Genomic DNA, 22669 nt, shown 5'->3' on the forward strand with positions numbered 1-22669 from the left:
ACACTCACGTCGCAGACGATAGATTTTCCCCTATTCATATTCCCCCCCCCCTCCCTAACCCACAAAGAATCTGCCCGTCATGGCTCGTGGCCAGGTTCACTATTGCTACTCGAGCAGTCACTCACTCCCAATGTTCACATTGCTGCCTCTTCAACCATGTCTGTTGCCGCTGCCTTGGTGTCCTCCACAGGTAAAGCCACTGCTATCCCTGCAAAGTCTTAAAACCTCCCAAGCCTGCTGGAGTAGTAAAGGTTTCCTCCCCATTGCTATAAGGCTGCCCCTTTGCTAGTCTGAATCCAATCAGGAAGCACCCTTTACTAATCCTCCAAGCCCAGAAAATTTAAACAGCAGAGGCTGAAAGCACTCATAGGAAGGAACTGTAGGCCAGGTGAAAGGCTCTCACAGGCTGAGGCTTGGACAACACCAACTTCGATAATCAGGCTATGCAATAACACCCAACTGCACTTCTGTCCTTACTAAGCATGCACACTCCTAGCAGGGGTCACTGTGTAAGAGTCAGGTATGGAACTTTCTAATTTTTTCCCCTCCATAACCCAAGGGTGCTGAGGCCAATCCTACCACCCTAGAACTGTCCTAGCTGAGACCTGCCAACACAGCATGGGCTGGGGATTGAGTTTGGGGACTTCCTTATCTGTATGGCTCAGCTACTCACCATCTGAGAACACCAAACCTTCCGGGGGGGGGGGGGGGGGGGGTTGTACATCAAACGATCTTCATTTACCCAGAACCCGTGCACATTACATTTTTAACGGTTCAGTAAAAATGAAGACTTCAACATTCAGGCACAAACAGCAGCCATAACTTTGCACTATGATGCTACTGCCATGATCATAAAATGGCCTGACTGGGCGAATGCAAGGCCGGTATGAAATGTAAACACAAAGTACCGTTGCATCTTATTGTAATACCAGGATGGTTGATGTAAACATTGCTTATGGCACCTCACAAAGGGTACTATATAAGTATTTTGCATGCTCAAAGGGGTGTTGCATAGTATTTAATTACTGGATAGAGAGTTTCCAACTACTTTAAAAAAAAAAAGGATTATGTTGAACAGGTCATGAACAGGCTGGAGTTCTGATTAATTTAAAAAAGGATTACTTGGGCAATGATAGCCAGTTCATCAACTCTATGTATTGAAACACAGATTGGATTAAAATTTTCTAAATATTTAAGCACCTGTGATCCACTATTTTCTAAGTTCTGACAGAAACCAGTAACGTAGAATAATAAGATCTTGAAAAAGGTATTAGCAAGCCGTGTCATAAAGATTGAGTGTATAAATCATCTGAAAAGATCTTTAATGAAACTGGCAATGACCAAAGCAAACTCCGAGAGGCTTTAGAAACAACTTAATTACATCAGGTTATACCTATGCAACAATATTTTAAAAATGCACCCATTTTCAAAAGTGTGATAAATAAACTTTAATTACATTCATTCATATTACACATGCATTTTTCCAACAATAGCTGGGGCAGTACTCAAACAATCCAATGTGGCATGACTGGTGTGTGCTGTGCTGTGTGCATTCTTAAGCGTATCATATTCATTCCCCCCCACCGCCCCCCCAAAAAATACTTCCATTTTTCAACCTACCGAGCAGAATGTTGCACAACACACCAAAAAGCAGGAGCTAGAAAGTAGATTATTTAGTTACTAATTCTTCAGTAAGAGAAACAAAAACTCCCCCCCCCCCCCCCCCTGCACAAAATAAAGCAACACTGTGCTGCTTAAAGCCAGACATCTATTTTCATACCAGTAATATCATTTACATACCAACAATAAATTACAACTGACAAAACTTAGACTTGGCTCCCAAATCAAAGTTTATATTCCCCCCACCCCCACCAAATACTTGACTGAGGATTCCCCTCCCAAAACAGAAACATACTCACTCCCCCAATGCTTTGTAATATAATAGAAATATAAGGGATGTTTAACACCACAGACTGCAACAGTTACAACTGCTAAGTGGCTAAACTCTGTTTACTCCCTTTTCAACAGAAAGCTTTTGTCTGCCCTGCCTGCTGAAACACATCATCTGCAGACAGATTGGTTGGTCTAGAAAGGTATTACCGAGAATACTGGGTATTGGACTTTGGAAAATCAGCATAATTTGAAACTGCTTTATAGCATAAAATAATCTTATGTTCTGTAACATTTTGAATTGGAATATTAAAGTTGATCCATATCAGATCCCCATAAACCTCAATTTCCAACTGGTTACTTATTTTTTTACATGTAATGTGAATGCATTGTAAGCAAAATAATTGGAGCAAACGTTCACAGGAAGAGGCAAAACAATTCTCTATGGGAACTAAAAATAAGACATTTTGCCCATTATTTATGCATTCGACCATTGGTGTTGATACTGATACTAAGCATTAACCTGAACTGGCCAGTTTGTTAATGCTGGGGGGAGTACTTATCATGCACAGGAAATAACCTGTGGGTCTCCTTAGATCCTTAGCTGAGCTTGCACAGTACATTAACATTTAATTTCTGGGTGGCAAGAAAAAGCAAGAGTGCATTTAAATTTTACCTTTGTTCAAGAAATATTAAGTGATTTATACCTCCAAGAATATTAACACCCATATGCACAGAATTTAAAACTTATAGCCATTCGCTTAGGTTGTAAAAAAAGTGATCAAACAATTTTGCACTGCACTGCTTCACTTGCAAATCAAAATCAATTCTTAGTATATTTGGGAAGACATCAGATACTGACAACACACTGAAGACAGAGTCAAATCTCACCATGTACAATAATTGGAGTCGCCTGCTAAGAGTTTCCTAAAGCTTCATCACACATCAGAAACTCTCGACGGATGGACATGCAGTTAGTCTGCTGCATAGACACAACTAATTAGGAATGTCAGCGCTGGTGTTGCGGTTCCCATATTTGTGGTGGATGATCAGTAGTACAACTCCCAGAAAGAAGCAGATGGAGCCAACAGTGATGTAAGCGATCCCCAGGAATGGATTCTTTCCTCCCATCCAAGAAATGGTGCTCAAGATCATTCTTTTACGGCCATCAAAGCTGCGCACTGGGTAATCTGAACACAGTATAGGAAGACTATGCATTGTGTTTTAACTTAAAACATTCACTTCTTGATCATTGGTTAATTTACTGACCTCATTTTAAGAAGTTCTCTTAAATGCTGCTTACTTGAACGGACTTGTGCTCAGCTTACTTTTGAACACTGAAAATACCTTAGATCAAAATTTAATAAAAAAAACCTTTGTCCTACATCATTCTGCACCACACATTTCTATGCTCATAGATCAGCTTTCTGCAGTGCTACACTAACAGGTCACTCTGTAGTACACAGATGCAGTATGGGGTTGCACCACCAGATTTTTTATCCTTCCCTTCAGGGTAAGTGCCTAACCGCTGCTATTTGACCATGGAGGTTATTAAATCCAAACCCAATCCTGTCCTCACTCAATATCGACACTGGGGTACTTTCCAGCAGTTGTCACTGAGAGGGGTTAGGAGGGAAGTCTGGCTTAAGTGAACTGCAGCACCCCAACTGATCAGCTAACTCAGCACAGACCTGGGAACAAAGCAGAAACCTTATAGTGCAGCAGCCTGTTGAGTATTCGTGTAGTATTTCATGACATATTCCATTTTTCAAAATCAGTTCCATCATTGGTTGGGTTATAGACTCTAATTCCACCTGCTGATACACAAGAATCACAGCAGTTTAGCTTTCATTTGAAAAATTAAGATTCGGCTTTCTCACCAGCTGTCTTTATTCCCCAGGTAATTTGGCATGTTGCACCACTTGTGAATTGTAATCATGCTTAGTGCAGCTACTATTGTTCATTCCCTTTACACTTCCCTCAATATTGTAATCTTACACACCGCCCTAAATGGGCCTCTGCTCATTGGAGTTCGGAGGAGTGGGAGGCGATCTTGTCGAAACATGTAGGATTGTGGGGGGGGGGGCTTGATCGGGTGGATGTGGGGAGGATGTTTCCACTGGTGGGCGAGACTGGAACTGGGGGGGCATGGTCTTAGAATAGGGGGTGCCGTTTCGGGACTGGGATGGGGAGGGACTTCTTCACTCAGAGGGTGGCAAATCTATGGAGTTTGCTGCCTCAGAGAGCTGTGGAGGCTGCGACATTAAATAAATTTAAAACGGAGATAGACAGTTTCCTAGCTGATAAGGGAATTAGGGGTTACGGGGAGCGGGCGGGGAAGTGGATGTGAGTCTAGGTTCGGATCAGCCATGATCCTATTGAATGGCAGAGCAGGCCCGAGGGGCCATATGGCCTACTCCTGCTCCTACTTCTTATGTTCAAAGGTAACGTTCTCCACACAAGCACAGGCCCGGACTGAGAAAAGTGTGCGTTATATGAATGCAGGTTGTGGAATTTGTTTTTATATCACTTCAGTTGCGGTTAGCAGAGACTTTGATTAGCTTAAACGGAGATGCACATTTTGAAGGTTTTTCCATTCCTTTCTCGCTCTAACCTCTCCCTGCTACTCCAGAAAGGTTCGCCGAATTGATGTTCAATAAAATGGTTGACATAAAGGAAGAGATTGCAAATGCCAGTCAAATCTGAATGCGTTATTTTCCAATTTGGAGCCCAGCACAAAAGCCACCAATAACCAGCATTATACTGAACAGCACGTTCTCATTTTCCTCTGAGTGAACACAACATCTTGAAGATTCCAAGCAGTTTCGATCTGCGGGAGAGGAGAAAAAAACTGCCCTCACTTTCAAGCAACATTTCTGCAGTACCAAATCTCTGCAACAGGTCCTTTTTGAAAAAAAACCTCAATGGGGTTGATTTTAAACACGTTGCACCTGGTGTGAACGGTGCAGAATTGGCCTTAAAATGGAGTGGGTAGCCTTATCGCCCCATTAACCCCGACAGCTACGGCTAGTGCCATTTTTAAAGGGGCCTTCCGCTAGGTGCCCAACTCAGACAGCGGTTTTAAATTGGAACTGGTTAGGCGTGCGCCATGCATGCCCTGTTCAGTTCCAGGGGTGATAAAGCCGAAGAGGCACTGCAAAGGCAAGTTTGAAATTATTTTTGGAGAGTCCCTCTGGGCCTCAAAAAAATAATCGGGGCAGCTGCTGCCCTGGGACCCCGTCGTCCACCCATGTAAGTAGGTTACACATCATTAGCAAAAAACATCAGTTCTGTGTAACACTCTTCACAGACAAGCGTTCATAGCTCTCCATGAATATGCAATTGCAAATTTAATGACAGTTCTAGAATGTTTAGCAAAAAATCATTAACTGTCTTTTTCAAATAGCAAATTGACAATGTGCTTTAATGTAGGTCTTATTTGGAGCAGCATAATTCAAGTTTTAACCAAAACTCCGCAAATACAATTCAGCAAGAGCTCCCCTAATGTGTGTCCACAATCACAATATAGGACAGGTGCGCATTTTAAGTTTACAAAATAGGTGTTGGGGCTTTGCAGAACATTGTTTCTATAGTTAGAGCTTATTCATATGCAAAAGAAACAGCTTGTATTTATATAGCGCCTTTAACGTAATAAAATGTTCCAAGGCACTTCACAGGAGTCTCATCAATCAGAATGTGACATTGAGCCACATAAGGAGATATTAGGACAGGTGACCATAAGCTTGGTCAAAGAGGTAGGTTTTAAGGGACATCTTAAAAGGAGAGAGTAGTTATGGGAAGGAATTACAGAGCTTAGAAAACTGAAGGCACAATCGCCAATGGTAGACCGATAAAAATTGAGGATGCGCAACAGGCCAGAATTGGAGGAGCCCAGGGATCTCGGAAGGTTGTAAGCAATAGTCCTTTTAAGCTGCGCGGCTATGCAGCTTGCTGAACAACACATGGTAATTTGAATGGGCCGCGCACCCAAAAAAAATTAACGGGAACATTGGTTGTAAGGCTAGAGGGGTTACAGAGATAGGAATAGGCGAGGTCGCAGAGGGATTTGAAAACAAGGATGAGGATTTTAAAATTCGAGGTGGTGCCAGACCGGGAGTGAGCACAGGGGTAATGGGTGAATGGGACATGGTGTGACTTAGGATACAGGCAGCTGGAGTTTTGGATGAGCTCAAATTTAAAGAGGGTGAAAGGTGGTAGGCCGGCAAGAAGAAAAGCAGTCATTGTAAGCTCTCTCATTTCTATTCCTGAAGTCTCCCATGCACAAGTAAAGAGAACAGTAGGTTCTCAAAGGAACCCTGTGGGGAACCACTTGACCACCATACAGCAGTGCATTGGGGGTTGCAATGTACTAGCATACTTTCTACTCTGTGCCCCAATGCAGGATATCCAAATTTAAACTGCTGTTGCACAGCAAGGAGTCCACACCAGAGGCCAAACCAGCAAGTACCTGTTGTCCATCTTAAAAGTGGTACTAATGGAGGGCGAGGGAAAAAGATATGAAAACCTTGCCCTCTTGTCACAAGATGACAGGAGAAAATTCTTCATGGAATTAGAGAAAGAAAATTACATGCAAACTGTAACATATCCCTCTGTCCACAATTCTGATGTGCAAAAAGGACCTGCTCTTGATAAGTAATACCGTGGCTTACAAAATGATCTATGGTTATTATCTTGTTTTATATTTGAGATTAAATCACAATGTAAGCTGTTCTGGATAATATTGGGACAAAGCCCTATCTACAAGTGTAAAATGCAATAAAAATACTGTAACTTTAAATGGACTGACTTCCAAAATTCCTTTTCATTTGAGCACGGATGCCCAATTTAATCTGTGAATTGTTCTTCCACTAGACACTTAGGGGGCGATTTCCCCTGGATACTTTAGGTACTAAAGAGTCTCAGAGGTAGCCAAGATGGAGTCTTAAGCTGCGATGCCGGTTTAGCACAAGACACCATCCTGGTAAAGGAGTTGAAGCACACAGTTGGAACAGTCACCCGGAGGATCGTTATGTGCTGATTGACAATTAAATTGCCTGTGAGCGCTCATTAAAGAGGCTGCACGGCATTCTGGTGGGCAGCACTTCAATTAACAACCTCGCCCAACAGCGACCAGCTGAACAGGAGTAAAAGAAGTTGTTGCTGAGTGTTACTTAAAGCCATGCACTGCTCACTTGCTGCTGGAGATTAACTAAGTACACTGCGTTTGAAGAGGACTTTTGAGACACACTGGGAGACTTTCTGGGACACATTAGATGCCATGACCGGTCAGAAGGTGCCTTGCAGTACTCGGCCGAGGCGGTCTCCAGATTCGTGACTTGCTGCATGCTCCACAATCTGCCATCATGCGACACCAGCTGTTACCATCAGCAATTGTGCGAGAGGAAGAGGAGGGGGACCAGGGGGGAGCACCAGAGTTTTCCAGGTAGACGGCCCACACCTGGGAGGAATGCTCGCTGCCATCTATTTGAAGAGCGGTTTTCAGAGACCTCCTCCACCATCAGACTCCGGAGCAGTGTGGCCACATGCTTACCTTCCACGACTAAAGATCCATCAGGAAGTCCATCATCTGCATTCAATCCTTTCAACCCCTTCCTTCCCGATGAAGACCACAATAAAAAATACCAATTCCACTACTACCCAAATACCATCATCACTCTTTATCAACATCAAAAACAAACAAGGGAAACATTACACAACCAACAGCACTTACAAATATTAAACTATTCACCCTGGTGCAAACCCTATGGGGCTGTGGTATAAGAGCTCTTGCCTGCTCTGGGGCTTCTACAAAGTGTAACCCTAGGGGCAGCAGCAGGCGAGGTGGAGGCTGCTGAGAATCTGAAGAGGGCAGTTCAGATGTCCTTCTGGGACACCCTTGAGAGGCTGTGAGCCGTTAGGCCTTCGCCTCAGACTGCACCATCTCAACATGGGCTTGAGCAGTCTGGGCCGCCTGGCAAGACCAATGGTGGAGTGGCGCAGGAGGGAGCAGGAATGCTGACATCTGGAGAGAGGCTAGTAGGTTCCTGCTACCCCAGGATCTCTGTTCAGCCTGGCCAGTGATCTGGTGGAGGACAGATCTCTGGGCATCTGAGACACCCCATAAGCCCCTTTCAACCGAGGAGAACAGAGCCACCATGGTAACTGCCCGAGCTTCCACTGCAGCACTTTGTCGTTCCATGGAAGCTGCGACCTCAGTCAAAAGACACTGCATGATGTCAGGCTCCATAGATCGCTGGCTGGAATTGGCCGGTCTCTCCAAACTGGGGTCCAGGCTCTGCGTCAAGCCACAGGCCAACGTGGAGGCACATCCCCCTAGCCACGACTCCCAAGCTTTCAGCAGGCTAGTGACCACCGCACAGTGCTTGTGGATACAAAGTCCCGTCTTCGCACTGAGGACACCCTCCATCGTGTTGTTTAGCACTACCACTGTGCTAAATGGGATAGATTCAAAACAGATCTAGCAGCTCAAAACTGGGCATCCATAAGGCACTGTGGGCCATCAGCAGCAGCAGAATAATATTCCACCACAATCTGTAACCTCATGGCCAGGCATATCACTCACTCTACCATCATCATCGAGCAAGGGGACCAACCCTGGTTCAATGAGGAGTGCAGAAGAGCATGCCAGGAGCAGCACCAGGCATACCTACAAATGAGGTGCCAACCTGGGGAAGTTGCAACACAGGGCTACATGCATGCTAAACAGCAGACGCAGCATGCTATAGAAGGGGCTAAGCAATCGCACAATCAACAGATCGGATCAAAGCTCTAGAGTCCTGCCACATCCAGCCATGAATGGTGGTGGACAATTAACCAACTAACGGGAGGAGGCTCCATGAATATCTCCATCCTCAATGACGACAGAGCCCAGCACGTGAGTGCAAAAGGATAGGCTGAAGCGTTGCAACCCTCTTCAGCCAGAAGTGCAGAATGGATGATCCATATCGGCCTCCACCCGAGGTCCATGCCATCACAGAAGCCAGTCTTCAGCCAATTCGATTCACTCCACGTGATATCAAGAAACAGCTGAACATACTGGATACAGCAAGGGCTATGGGCCCCCGACAACATCCCAGCTGTTGTGCTGAAGACTTGCACTCCAGAACTAGCCGCACCTCTAGCTAAGCTGTTCCAGTACAGCTGCAACACTGACATCTACCCAACAACGTGGAAAACTGCCCAGGTATGTTCTGTCCACAAAAAGGACAAATCCAATCCGGCTAATTACCGTTCCATCAGTCTACTCTCAATCATCAGCAAAGTGATGGAAGGAGACGTCAACAGTGCTATCAAGCGGCATTTACTCACCCATAACCTGGTCACTGATGCTCAGTTTCGGGTCTGCCAGGGCAGTGTCCTAGGCTCAATCATCTTCAGCTGTTTCATCAATGACCTTCCCTCCATCATAAGGTCAGAAGTGGGGATGTTCGCTGATGACTGCACAGTGTTCAGTTTCATTCGCAACTCTTCAGATAATGAAGCAGTCCATGCCCGCATGCAGCAAGACCTGGACGATATTCAGGCTTGGGCTGATAAGCGGCAAGTAACATTCGTGCCACACAAGTGCCAGGCAATGACTATCTCCAACAAGCAAGAGTCTAACCACTGCCACATGACATTCAACGGCATTACCATCGCTGAATCTCCCACCATCAACATCTTGGGGGTCACCATTGACCAGAAACTTAACTGGACCAGCCACATAAATACTGTGGCAACAAGATCAAGTCAGAGGCTGGGTATTCTGCAGTGAGTGTCTCACCTCCTGACTCCTCAAAGTCTTTCCACCATCGACAAGGCACAAGTCAGGAGTGTGATGAAATACTCTCCATTTGCCTGGATGAGTGCAGCTCCAACACTCAAGAAGCTCGACACCATCCAGGACAAAGCAGCCCCCTTGACTGGCACCCCATCCACCACCTTAAACATTCACTCCCTCCACCACCGGCGCACTATGGCTGCAGTGGGTAGCATCAACATGGTGCACTGCAACAACTCACCAAGGCTTCTTCGACAGCACCTCCCAAACCCTCGACCTCTTCCACCTAGAAGGACAAAGACAAGGACAGTAGATGCATGGGAACACCATCACCTGCAAGTTCCCCTCCAAGTTGCACACCATCTTGACTTGGAAGTATATAGTCATTCCTTCATCGTCGCTGGGTCAAAATCCTGGAACTCCCTCCCTAACAGCATTGTAGGAGTACCTTCACCACACGGACTGCAGCGGTTCAAGAAGGCAGCTCACCACCACCTTCTCAAGGGCAATTAGGGATGGGCAATAAATGCTGGCCTTGCCGACGATGCCCACATCCCAGGAACGAATTTTTAAAAAGGGCTGTCCATTGAGTAGGCATTTGATTTGTCAGACCCATCAGCCTTCTTCTGAAGCTTAGCCCTGCGAGGTCCTCGTCTGACTGCTCTACAGCAGAACTAGTATGTGACCTTGCATGTGTCGGCACCTGTGGTGTCCCTTCCACCCGGCATGCCTGCTGCACACTAGTGACCCATGCCTTCTATGTGATGATCCTCTTCTACCCTAGCCTCTACATTGCACATGGTGCTGGTCTCTGAGCTGGTGCCTGCGACAGTGGTAGCAATTGATGCAGTGCCATCTTCCTCGCTCCGGGGGGGGGGGGGGGGGGGGGCAGTTGGCTCTTGCTCTGCTTCCAGTTCCTGCGCAGAGCGCGGGGGGGGGGGGGGGGGGCGGGTGGGGGTAGTGTAGCGGGAGCTGGATCTTGCCCCAGAGAGTCTGCAACTATAAAGCTAGACGGATTCAGGTACAGTGTGTGGCCACTATAGGAGGATATGTGCGTGACGAGACCGTATGGAGCTTGGGAGTGAGGATACGTTTGAGGAATTAGGGATCAGCAGGAATAGTTGTGGACCTGTGAGGAAGCTGGAGTGGCCACACACCTCTAGGAGAGATGCCCCCTGCTCTGCCTTTGGCCACAGGATCTGCCATTCCCCTCCCGATTACAGCAGCACTACCTCAAGTGGAGTGATCTCATGCAGGTGTGCTGCCCCTCTCCCGGTCAGGTCCTACTGCCGCCTGTAATTTGCTATCTTGTCCTGGAAGAGAAAGTGATTGTGAATGAGTATTGACAGGTATTTTTGTGCGTGTGTGATGCCTCACATGGTTGATGAGCTGTGCGATGTGTCTGAGGCGTGAGTAGAGCCTGTGAAGGATGCAATAGTGTGGGGTGTGTGAATGTCAGTGTATAGTTAGATGGTGGATGCAGTGTGTTGAGATTGTGATGCTGGTGACGGTGCAGTTATTGAGAAGTGTGTTTGTGAAATGTGATCTTACCTTAACTGCTCACGTCAAGTCGCTAGATTTCTCGCAGCACCGGAGCCATGTCCTGGGGCAGGGCTCCTGACTGTGACCTCCTGGGTGATGATCTCCCACATGCGCTGCATTAGCTGTGGTCTCCTTCCCCCCCCTACATGTACAGGGCATCCCTCATCCTCTGGACCTCCAGTGCCACATCCATGAACCTGGGCGCTCTCACTCCGAGCCATCCTGCAACAGTCGCTTGTCTGCCAGCCAGCGCACCCCACACCTTCAGTGGAAGTACGTGCATGAAGGTTACATACACCGCTCCATGAAAATTGCTTCTAATCAGCACTTGTATGCTAAACACACATGTCTCTGTTTTAGCACCTTTAGGCACGTTTAAATCATGGCAATCACCAATTAGCCCAAAAAGTGTGCGCTAAATACAGACTTTCAAACAGGAGTGTCTTATTAGCACAGCACACATTGAGCGCCTGTTTTCACCCTTTCCCCAAAATAACCCCCTTAATCTGCTACAGTTTTACTAATAAGTATTGGCAGGCCTATAATTTCAGGCCTATAATTGCTGATACAACTTTTATATTCCTTTACCTTCCCACTGATCAGCGTAATCCAATAAAAAATGTGAGCCGATTTGCAATGATAACAAAAGGCACCACACGCAGTTTTTTTTTGCCTGGAGCTGCAAACATTCGACTGTTGTAAGAAAATAAATCCATATGTATGAGACCGATACTTAAATAAACAGGGATCGGTATTCAAAGTAGTGATCCTGGATAGGACTTCAGGGGGAAAATGAAAATGAGAAACAGATGGAATCTTTTGTGTATATAAATGAAGGATACTGTAGGTAACATGCAACGTATAATTTCCATGCTGAAGCGTAGGGGTCAATGTGTCCTTCTTCTCAATAAGCCTGTATAGCTTGCGAAAAGTGGGTAAAGCTGCAGTACGCATCCACACAATGAAATCTTCATTGATGAATCCATTGTTTTCGTTATCAGTTGGATCCAGTTCATACACTGGCTTTGGCCAGTTCACAGGTTTTGTAGTATCTGTAATGTATTCCGAAAACAACGTTATATTACTTGACCAGTTCCACTAACTGAATAGAACATATGACGTAGGAGCAGGAGGTGGTCATTTGGTCCCTCGCGCCTGCTCCGCCATTCAATAAGATCATGGCTGATCTGATCTTGGCCTCAACTCCACTTCCCTGCCCACTAACCATAACCCTCGACTCCCTTAACTTTTCAAAAATCTGTATCTCCACCTTAAATATATTCAATGACCCAGCCTCCACAGCTCCCTGGGGAAGAGAATTCCAAAGATTCACAACCCTCAGAGAAGAAATTCCTCATTTCCAATTTAAAAGGGTGCCCCCTTATTCTGAAATTATGCCCTAGTTCTAGATTCCCCCACGAGGGGAAACATCCTCTCTTCATCTACCCTGTCAAGCCCCTTCAGAATCTTATATGTTTCAATAAGATCCCCTCTCATTCTTCTAAACTCCAATGAGTATAGGCCCAACCTGCTCAACCTTTCCTCATAAGACAACCCCTTCATCTCCAGAATCAACCTCGTGAACCTTCTTTGAACTGCCTCCAATACAAGTATATCCTTTCTTAAATAAAGAGTCCAAAACTGTACGCAGTACTCCAGGTGTAGTCTCACCAACGCCCTGTACAGTTGTAACAGGATTTCTCTACTTTTATACTCCATTCCCATTGCAATAAAGGCCAACATTCCATTTGCCTAACTTTTTATGATTCATGTACAAGGACCCCCAGATCCCTCTGTACCTCAGCATTTTGTAATCTCTCCCCATTTAAATAATAATTTGCTTTTTTATTTTTCCTACCAAAGTGGATAACCTCACATTTTCCCACATTATACTCCATCTGCCAGATTTTTGTCCACTCATTTAGCCTATCTATATCCCTTTGGAGATTCTGTGTCCTCCACACAATTTGCTTTCCCACCTATCTTTGTATCATCAGCAAATTTGGCTACATTACACTTGGTTCCTTCATCCAAGTCATTAATATAGATTGTAAATAGTTGAGGCCCGAGCACTGATCCCTGCGCCACCCCACTAGTTACAGTTTGCCAACCTAAAAATGACCCATTTATCCCGACTCTGTTTTCTGTTAGTTAGCCAATCCTCTATCCAAGCTAAGATATTACCCCCAACCCAGTGAGCTCTTATCTTATGTAGTAACCTTTTATGTGGCACCTTATCGAATGCCTTCTGGAAATCCAAATGCACAACATCTACTGGTTCCCCATTATCCACCCTGCTCGTTACATCCTCAAAGAACTCCAGCAAATTTGTCAAACATGATTTCCCTTTCATATAACCATGCTGACTCTGCTTGACTATATTATGATTTTCTAAATGTCCTGCTACCCCTTCCTTTACGATGGACTCCAGCATTTTCCAATGATAGATGTTAAGCTAACTGGTCTATAGTTGCCTGCTTTCTGTCCCCCTCCTAGGGGCATTACATTTGCGGTTTTCCAGTCCGCTGGGACCTTTCCAGAATCCAGGAAATTTTGGTAAATTACAATCAATGCATCCACTATCTCTGCAGCCACTTCTTTTAAGACCCTAAAATGCAGGCCATCGGGTCCAGAGGACTTGTCCACCTTTAGTCCCATTAGTTTGCCTAGTACTTTTTCTTTGGGCATTTAATTCAACATTTTCCAAAAAAAAACTTTTCAAAATTCAAAATGTTTTCCTAAGATCTTAAGATGAAGATAGATGAAGAAATCCTTTTAACACAATCTAAGTTATTCCATTCAGAAAGAACTTATAGACCTTTGTGTTTATTTTGTAAATGATTTTAGAATTTTTGTATCTACTATTCTGGCAGGAAGCTCATTCCACATGTTGATCACACTCAATTTATCTCAGTTTGAACCAGTGACTCCTTGTCCCACTGTCATGGTTTAGCTAGAAACAATGTTCCAGAACTTTTCTATTCTATTTATTATTTGAAAATGAGGTCCCCTCTTATCACCTCCTTTCAAGGCTGACTGGCCCACATTTCTCCAGTCTTTTATAATTCAACCCTATTATGCTAGGAATCAACCTAATGGCCATCAACAGATGGTGCAATGGCTTGATGCTCTTCAACATGCTAAACCACCTTCAATTCACGTTACTGATTTCGGATTCTTCCTCAACTTCAGAAGAATAACCCTTACTGCAGCAGCGTAGCATTGACATTTACCATAGTTGCTAACCTTGTGCGGAGTAAGAAAAAAAATTTAATTTTTTTTTTTATTTTTTATAAATTGACCCTTAGTGTTAGGGGGGATTAAATATGTGGGGTTACGGGGATAGGGCTTGGGTGGGATGGCTGTCGGTGTAGGGACCGGGTGCTAGGGTTTGGATGATCAGCCATGATCTCGTTGAATGGCGGAGCAGGCTCGAAGGGCCGAATGGCCTACTCCTGCTCCTATCTTCTATGTTTCTATGTCTAATGCTAATTTTCCTATTTGACAGATCTTTTTGCGCAGTGAACCCACACCTACTAAGAACTGGGTTGAGACCAACCAAGTTACTGCCAACAGAGACTAGGCTACATCCCATCATATTCAACCTTGGAAAGGTAAAAGAAGTGTGCTAGCAGCGCCTCCCCACATGTACCATTTACTTGATTTCTTAATTATAGGTGAAACATATAATTGCTCTTAAAAGCAATTTTGCAAACAAGGTTTTAATTCTGTTAAAGTCAGGGCATTCAAGAAACTTCACTGCTAAACAGTAATACGTATCAACTTTTCACTAACTTGAAATGATTTCGGAGTAGAATTACACAAAAATGTTGTATCTCATCAAAAATATAGCCATGGTGTTGAAGTTAAATTACCTTTAAAGGTGGATGATAAATTGGAATTTCCAGTTGGGTTCCTGAACTTGACATTCTTATCTGTCCACCATGCAATGCCTTTTTTGATCAAAGGAATCTCAGTTTGGGTCCCATTGTCCATGTAGTACAGTTTCAAAGTATCTAAATCAAAAATCAGTCAAAGACCTGAAAGTTATACTGAAAAAATTAACAACTGTACAAGACAGTTATCAAAGCATAATACTGCTCCCTCCTGTCAGAGCATCAGGTCAAGTATAAAACAGGATTTCGCCAACAAAACATGCAAACTGGAGAGGGGGCCAACAGAAAATGCCAAGCGCAGGAATTTATTTGTTGAGAAATTTGGAAAACAATGTGGAATCAAGTCTGGACAAAATAACATGCCCCTCAATAACTCAGTGGGTAAATGTACCTAGTCTGACTGACCCTATGTTCAGTCACTGGCAGGTGCTGGGGCAGTGGAGGGAGCATTGCTGCTGCCCTTAGACATCAAAACAAGAATAAATCAGCCAGGGATAATGGGCATTCGAAAGTGACCCTTGCTGGAAGTTAATGTGGGTGATGTCAGGATTGAGCTTTGCTGTGATGCTGCTGGTTAAGTATTTCAGCAACACTCACTGTCCCTCCTGTCTCATGAATCAATGATGCGCACCTGGACAAGGTACTAGAGATAGTCCAGCAAGTCATAACTTTCAGCAGAGAAGAGGTAAGGAGGAAATCAAATTAGATTTAGTTATTTAAACATTTTGTAGTCTGTAAAATTGTACATCATGGTGATATTATAAATCGAATATTAGTGAGCCTGTAACATTGCTGATTCAGGTGTACCACGTGGCACTGCAGACCAATCAGATCAATAATGGTCCATATGAACCAGATCATTAGATCATTTTTTTGACCCCTTTGTAGTCGCCATGACAATTCCCCAGTCCCTGTTAATCCAACACCGCAGCGTTTCATTCACTTTGCCTGGCCTCTGCTCTCTCCCAAACCAATTCCAAGGCCTCTGGTAAAAGATACTTCTCCAGTCTCTCCCAGGCCTGCTGAGCCACCAGTACTCCAGTTCTAATTCCCTCCCCAATTGGTTCCCAGGTCTATACACTGCTCTGCTCCCTCCCAGGCTTGACCTGCCCCCAGTGTTCAGACCATTTCTGCTACCACCAAGGCCTGCACTCTGTACTCTCTTACACCTGTGCACATTGCAGCATCTTCCAGGCGGCCTCTCTCCACCCAACCCCCAACTTCTTCCTTCCCATCCCAGATCCCCCCCTCTGACCAGGTACTTGGGTGCCCATCTATCTTCTTGCATAACCAGTTTTTCAGCAGGTAATGGACAGCAGTATTCAGATGGATTGAACCATCACAGAACAGTATAAGTTCATCTCCTGTGACTTTAAAAAAGTTAAAATATACAGCACGGTGGCATAGTGGTTAGCACTGTTGCCTCACAGCGCCAGGGACCCAGGTTCGAATCCGGCCTCGGGTGACTGTGTGTGGAGTTTGCACATTCTCCCCGTGTTTGCGTGGGTTTTCTCCGGGTGCTCCGGTTTCCTCCCACAGTCCAAAGATGTGCGGGTTAGGTTGATTGGCTATGATAAATTGACCCTTAGTGTTAGGGGGATTAAATACGTGGGGTTACGGGGATAGGGTGGGATATGTGTTGGTGTAGGGGTTACGGGGATCGGGTGGGATATGTGTCGGTGCAGGCTCGATGGGCCGAAATGGCCTCTATCTGCACTGTGGGGTTTCTGTGATTCTGTGAAGATCACTAAATCGGTAATATACACACACAGGCAGAGTGAGAAATATACAGAAGAGAGGACAGACGGATAGAAAATAAGACAAAGAATGGGAATAAGATTCACAGACAGGTGATGCAATAAAATGGGTGAGAGACACGCACAGAGGAAAGAATTAGAGACAAGAGAAGCAGTCTGTTACGTCAAACGCCATTCTTATTTTTCCCATCAGCAAAACCACAGGAGTTGAATTGTGTACAATAAATTATTTCGTATCCGGCACCTACGGGAACGGGATGGTGCCGGTTGATGAAAAATTCTGGATAACAAAGAGGTAGGCAATTTTTAACAAAAAAAATAAAAACCACTGACTAACTCAGCCACCGCGGGAAACTCGGACTCGGAAAAACGAAAAATGGATGGATACGGCAAGATTACCGGTTATCTATTTTGCCAGTTATTAAAGAATTCCGGATGATTAAGTGCCGTTTAAACAAGAGTTTACTGTACTATTTTATGATGGTCGCATCCTTCCGAATACCACTGTCCATTTCTTAAAACTACTGGAATATTTGTTGGGATAGCTCAAATACAGCAAAAACTATAACCAGGTGAAAAGTAAAATACCTTCACTATTTTTAAAACAACTGAGAACCCAGTCGCCCCCTTATTTTGATTTTCTGTTCACTCAAATAAACAATCGAGAGTTATTCACTTTAGACTTTTAAACAATACATACTATCCTGGTTCGGGGTTTCCAACACTATTCCGCAACTTAAGAGAGTGCATCAGCAACTTGCTCCACTGCTCTATAACCATGCCATTGGGAAGTGCACATGCGGGATACATCCTCACTCACCGTTTACTTTCATTCCAAGGAAGTGGCTCACTTCCTCAGGTAGGCTAGATAAGTCAGAGTCTGAATCTTCCTTTGTCGTAGCATGCTGTGCCACCAGGCCGCCATGTACTTGAGTGTAGTATACTAACCTCGCTCTCGAACACAAGGAAGTGATGTATATTTACAGGTTCCTCCAACACTAACCAGAGAACCTGTTTTTTCTATGCTCTTTCAGCAAAGGTCTAGTGCACTTGGTTTTTACATACCATTAAACAGACTGTTTGCGATAGCTCCACAAGGGGCAATAGGCTTTCCATCAGACGTACGATATGGCTCACATTCCTTACTGGGCTCCTGGGGGAGGAAATAGGATTTAAGATTACAGGACTGTAGGTATTGCAAAAAAAGACAATCCTGTACAATAGATGGTAAAGAAGCCTAAACTAGAATTCAGTTATAGATTGATACCCAAGTGAAGTAATGGGGTTCATTTTCTTTTCCATCTTCGTGTCAAATGGAATTATTTCTATTGCGTTTTTAATGTAAAAAAAATCCCAACTGCTTCAATAAAGGAAAGTTAAGGAAACAGATGCTGAGCCATGGATGAAGGGATTAGGAGGGGTGACTGAAAGCTTGGTCGAAAATATGTTTTGAGGAAGTTTTAAAGGTGGAGAAAGGAGGAAATATTTAGGGTGGGAGTTCCAGAGAACAAAGTTAAAGCAGCTGAAGGTTCTCCCATTAACTGTGGGGCAAATGAAGAGAAGGATGCAGGAAAGGGCAGATTCAGAAGATCAAAGAATGGTAGCAGATAATTTGACTAGAAGCTACAGAGATGGATGGGGGAGAGGAGACTATAGAAGGATGTAAAGACAAGCATTTTAAACTTAATGTGATAGGTAGCCATTGTAGCTCAACAAGGACATGGATGATGGATAGGACTGTGCAAGTGGGATTTAGTGTAGGGTCGGATTTGGTTGGCTGTGTTTTGGATAAGTTAAAATTTATGGATGATTTGGGGGGGGGGGGGGGAATGTTAGGCAGGGACAGTGGATCCTTACCTCCTGGATCCAGCAGTCCTCACCTTGCATTAGCTGGCAGGTTTCATGAAGCCTGCTCAACCCGATTTCAAAATGGACGTTAAAGCAGGGGCTTCCAGTCTCATTATATCGAAATAGACTACCCGCCTCCTCGGAGTGTTTTGGCTGCCCACCCCGCCCCATCTCCGTTAAAACTGGAAGTGGGTGGGTTGGAGGCGGGTTCAGGACGGGATTCAGATTTTTAACACTTTTAACCTCCCAAGACCCCCAACCCACACGGTGTTTTAAGGTTAAAATTTCCCCCCAATATGTTTGAAATCACAAAATCATAAATTATCCTTTTGAGCATTCTTCAATGTTCAAGTGGACATAGCACAAACATTTCACACCATTACTGTTCACATAATAATACTGGGCATTTTAGTCAAGAACTGGAGCCACTTAGTAATAAATGAATTGTTTCTCATACTGCTTTTGCATTTACCTTAGAGAAAAGATAGCACTGCCACTTCCAATGTAAAGTTTTTGGATTTGCTAAGACCACTTGCTGGATGACCCAGTAAAAAAACTGACTTAGCAAACCTGGGAAGTTGACATTGGGGTTGCTGTTGGCTGTGAGAGACCCACGCATTGAGAACTGGATCATTATCCCCTTCCCACCCTGCCCCCCGGCCCAGGGCTAGAGCAGCTCCAATTGTGTAAATGGCAGGTTGAAATCCATATACAGTAATAGGCACCCACTCTTGACATTCATGCTCAAACAACAAATAAAGTAACCAAATGGAGCCAAATCCAAGTGTTGACTTAATAAACAGCGGTTGTTAACAAACGCCTATTCAGTTGTGCGTGCGTGTTGAACGAAGGATATGTAATTTTCTACACTGTCAAACTGATATAAAAACAGATAGTAAGAGTTTTTATAGTTATATAAAAAGAAAAAGGGTGGCTAAAGTAAATGTTGGTCCCTTAGAGGATGAGACCGGGAAATTAACGTTGGGAAATATGGAGATGGCAAAAACACTGAATGAATATTTTACATCAGTCTTTACAGTAGAAGACACTAAGAATATCCCAACACTGGACAAACAGGGGGCTAAAGGGGGGGGGGGGGGCGGGAGGAGCTAAACACGATCAAAATCACTAAGGAAGTGGTACTCGGTAAAATAATGGGACTCAAGGTGGATAAATCACCTGGACCTGATGGCTTACATCCTAGGGTCTTGAGGGAAGTGGCGGTAGGGATTGTGGATGCATTGGTAATAATTTTCCAAAACTCCCTGGACTCGGCAAAGGTCCCGGCAGACTGGAAAACTGCTAATGTAACACCCTTATTTAAAAAGGGCAGTAGACAGAAGGCTGGAAACTATAGACCAGTTAGCCTAACATCTGTGGTAGGTAAAATTTTGGAGTCCATTATTAAGGAGACTAACAGGACATTTGGATAATCATAATTTAATAGGACAAAGTCAGCATGGTTTTATGAAGGGGAAGTCATGTTTGACAAATTTGCTGGAGTTCTTTGAGGAAGTATAGAGTGGATAAAGGGGAACCAGTGGACGTAGTGTATTTAGACTTCCAAAAGGCATTTGACAAGGTGCCACACAAAAGATTATTGCTTAAGATAAAAAATCACCGGATTGGGGGCAATATTCTGGCATGGATAGAGGATTGGCTATCTAACAGAAGGCAGAGAGTTGGGATAAATGGTTCATTCACAGACTGGCAATCAGTAACTAGTGGTGTTCCGCAGGGGTCAGTGCTGGGTCCCTAACTCTTTACAATCTATATTAACAATTTGGAGGAGGGGACCGAGGGTAACATATCAAAGTTTGCAGATGATACTAAGATGGGAGGGAAAGTAGTGAGTGAGGAGGACATAAAAAACCTGCAAGGGGACATAGACAGGCTAAGTAAGTGGGCAGAGATTTGGCAGATGGAATACAATACTGGAAAGTGTGAGGTTATGCACTTTGGCAGGAAAAATCGTAGAGCAAGTTATTATCTTAATGGCAAGAAACTGGAAAGTACTGAAGTACAAAGGGATCTGGGGGTCCTGGTGCACGAAACTCAAAAGGTTAGTATGCAGGTGCAGCAAGTGATTAAGAAGGCCAATGGAATGTTGGCTTTCATTGCTAGGGGGATAAAATATAAAAATAGGGAGGTATTGCTTCAGTTGTACAAGGTATTGGTGAGACCACACCTGGAATACTGCGTACAGTTTTGGTGTCCATACTTAAGAAAGGACATACTTGCTCTCGAGTCAGTACAAAGAAGGTTCACTCGGTTAATCCTGGGGATGAGGGGATGGACATATGAGGAGAGGTTGAGTAGATTGGGACTCTACTCATTGGAGTTCAGAAGAATGAGAGGCGATCTTATTGAAACATATAAGATTGTGAAGGGGTTGGGTCGGGTGGATGCGGAGAGGATGTTCCCGATGATGGGTGAAACTAGAACTAGGGGCATTAGTCTTAGAATAAGGGGCTGCTCTTTCAAAACTGAGATGAGGAGGAACTACTTCACTCAGGAGGGTGGTAGGTCCATGGAATATGCTGCCCCAAAAAGCTGTAGAAGCTACATCATTACATAAATTTAAAACAGAAATAGACAGTTTCCTAGAAGTAAAGGGAATTAAGGGTTATGGGGAGCGGGCAGGAATTTGGACATGAGTCTAGGTTTGGATCGGTCATGGCCCTGTGGGTAGCGGAGCGGGCCCAGGGGCCATGTAGCCTGATCCTGCTCCTATTTCGTGTGTCTAATTCTGTTAGATTCAGGAGATGGTTCTGTGATAGTGGATTGGCGGTTAGGATCAGCCAGGCTCGAGGGGCCGATTGGCCTACTCCTGCTCCTATTTCTTATGTTCTTATGTGGGAATATTCATCAACTACATGCACACAAACTCTTACGTCCTTGGATCAAAACGGCTTCCAGAGAGCCATCCTTGTGTATTTTTAATTCTGCGTTGAGATAAATTAAACCAGATTACCAGTATACAGTACTGAAAAAGAGTACAAAAAATTTCATTCAGAGTTCAAGTAGATACTCGAGAGTGGGGCTTGTCTGAACACCCATGAGGGACCAGAAAATAATTTTTGAAAAAGATTTCCTGAATTAGCTAGGAGTCATTTTTTGTCTCTCTCAGGGGGTGGGATGGAGTGGAAGGAATGGTAGGGGATACAGAGACTGGTCCAGTAAGAAGTGGAATGAGCATGTATGGGCCCAGAGTACATAAAAGAGGCACTTGTTCAGCAAATGCAATGTTACTGTAACTGCTAACTCAGACCCTCAGCATTAATCAGGGTTATTACAGGTCAATTGTACTCTGACCATTGACTGCCAACAAAAAGAAATCCACAATTGGAATTAAACTCCCCCTAACTGTCGCAGTGTACTTCATAAAATGAATGGGCAAACTGGGAGTGATGACAAGGCAGAAGTTTCATTTCAGGATTGAAATGACAAAATTAAAAGTGGTTCAAGCTTCATTCATATGCCAAAATTAATGAACTGCCATGTATTCTCTATGTAACTTCACTTAACAAATCTAATAGAAAAACAAAGTATTTTTTTGAGGCGGGGAGGGGGGAAAGAGATCTAAAAAAAAATACAACGCAGTACTTAATTCTTTCATTTCATTTCCTGCTTGTATGCTTTCAGAATCATTATTGTAGTCTTTTGTACAGCGCTACTTACAGAATGACATTTTTAAAAAATTTGTGCATGGGATGTGGGCGTTGCTGGCAAGGCCAGCATTTATTGCCCATCCCTAATTGCTCTTGAGAAGATGGTGCTGAGCCGCCGCCTTGAACCGCTGCAGTCCGTGTGGTGAAGGTACTTCCAGTGATGTTAGGTAGGGAGTTCCAGGATTTTGACCCAGCAACGATGAAGGAACGGCCGATATATTTCCAAGTCAGGATGGTGTGTGACTTGGAGGGGAACTTGGAGGTGGTGGTGTTCCCATTTACCTG

The 22669-nt window shown here is 44.3% G+C and overlaps 1 protein-coding gene across 1 annotated transcript in view; it reads right to left on the reverse strand.

Moving 5' to 3' along the window:
• Nucleotides 1-1433: 1433 nt before the first annotated feature.
• The window catches only part of LOC147121629 (cell cycle control protein 50A-like), a 48437-nt gene continuing 27201 nt past the window's right edge, over nt 1434-22669 (reverse strand). The window contains exons 4-7 of the mRNA XM_085982037.1: nt 17931-18018; nt 15088-15228; nt 12055-12264; nt 1434-3080 (exon numbers count right to left, since the gene is read on the reverse strand). Of these exons, the coding sequence (XP_085838163.1) occupies nt 2887-3080; nt 12055-12264; nt 15088-15228; nt 17931-18018 (633 nt within the window). The 3' untranslated portion in view covers nt 1434-2886. The remainder of the gene's footprint in view (nt 3081-12054; nt 12265-15087; nt 15229-17930; nt 18019-22669) is intronic.

The sequence above is a fragment of the Somniosus microcephalus genome, chromosome 3, assembly GCF_052327205.1.
Source record: "Somniosus microcephalus isolate GS21.2 chromosome 3, FLI_Smic_1.0, whole genome shotgun sequence".
NCBI lineage: Eukaryota > Metazoa > Chordata > Chondrichthyes > Squaliformes > Somniosidae > Somniosus > Somniosus microcephalus.